The 1,403-nt window shown below is 64.1% G+C and overlaps 1 protein-coding gene across 1 annotated transcript in view; it reads right to left on the reverse strand.

Moving 5' to 3' along the window:
• Nucleotides 1-1,403, reverse strand: part of CCDC187 (coiled-coil domain containing 187) — a 39,221-nt gene that overhangs the window by 5,772 nt on the left and 32,046 nt on the right. Inside the window, exon 17 of the mRNA XM_045289352.1 lies at nt 685-812. Coding sequence (XP_045145287.1) covers nt 685-812 — 128 coding nt within the window. The remainder of the gene's footprint in view (nt 1-684; nt 813-1,403) is intronic.

Raw genomic sequence — 1,403 nt, forward strand, 5'->3', positions numbered from 1 at the left:
AGAGGATCAGGGTCACCAGCTGACCCCTTTGTTTCCAAGATTGGGTCAGGTCAGACTCAGGGCAAAGGGCACAGGAGGGGGTGGGGTCATCAGGAAGGAGGGTGGGTCCCACCTCTGGGTCTCTGTTTGCCAGTGCTGTGTGTCCTGGGGCACCTCCGTGGGGATCCCTGCCTCGTCCAAACCCAAGTCCGACCCCTGTCCACTTGAGATGCCGTCAGCCACCTGCTGGAGCCAGGGTGGAAAAGGTCTTAGGGCGGCCACATCCCAGACGGGCCCTTCTGTGGAGCATCCACGCCCCTCCACTGAGGGCAAGACCCTCTGCTCCTATGTGATTGAGGTCAACCAACAAAGGCCAGCCTGCAGAAGCCCAGGGACCCCCACTCAGCAGACACCCCTCCCCACAGTGGACTCCAACACCCAGTCTCACACAGAGGCCACATGGAGGACAGACACACAGCAGAGTCCTCCCACCTCGGGAAGGGCTGGCCACCCACTGTGGCTTCCCACATCAGAAATGACCCCCCCGGCAAGGCCTTCCACGGAGGACCGCACCTGATTTCTGCTCAGTGTGAGGTCCTGTGGTGCCTGAACGGGGCCTCACGTAATGGTCCAGCCCCAGCCACACAGCAGGCCCCAGCAACCAAAGCCAGCCCCTGCCCCTGCCCCCTGCTGAGCCTGACTCACATTTGCCTCCTGGGGCTCGGGGGGCCCATCTCCACCGGGGGATCGGGATCGCTGGTTCTGTGCATGGCTCTCGGTCTGAGGCCATCTCTCCTCTGCTGACTCAGGACTGGGCACGGTCTGGGGGTCCCCTGAGGGCAGAGGGGCAGTCAGTGTAGACAGGACTTCTGAATCTGGGGTGGGGGTGGGGTCTCAACACTCGGAGAGGGTGCTTCCTCGAGGCCCGGGGATCGTCCAGTGGCGTCCACGCACGATGGCTGGGGGAGCACTCACGGTGACTTGGAGATAAACGGCCAGGCCTTTCTTCTGAGGCACTCTGGCTGGGCCAGCCTCTTGACCAGCAGCGGGCCGCGCAACCATGTGCACCACAGCGAGGACCAAAGACCCACTGGGATGCCCCCACCCCCACCCCCACCCCAGGAGACATGGCGGCATCCTGCTTCCGCTCGGAGCAGCTCTTGCTTCTGGGGGGGAAACGCCCCACGTGATGTGACCAGAGTGTGATCCCTCCCCCTGGTGCCCTCCCTGTCCAGGACCACAGGGGGAGGTGAGAGGCACCCAGGCAGAGGGGGCATGGGAGGCCAGGAGGGAAGTGGACTGTGGACACAGCGGGGTGGCCAGCACGTGGGCACTGCTGCGTTCGTGGGGACCTCCTACCTGCTCACTATCTTTCCAGACTCCACCCACCCCAGGACCTGGCTGGGCTCGGGGGTCTGCACTTG

This window comes from Echinops telfairi, unplaced genomic scaffold (genome assembly GCF_000313985.2).
Source record: "Echinops telfairi isolate 266 unplaced genomic scaffold, ASM31398v2 ScPeMD7_25;HRSCAF=90, whole genome shotgun sequence".
Classification (NCBI taxonomy): domain Eukaryota; kingdom Metazoa; phylum Chordata; class Mammalia; order Afrosoricida; family Tenrecidae; genus Echinops; species Echinops telfairi.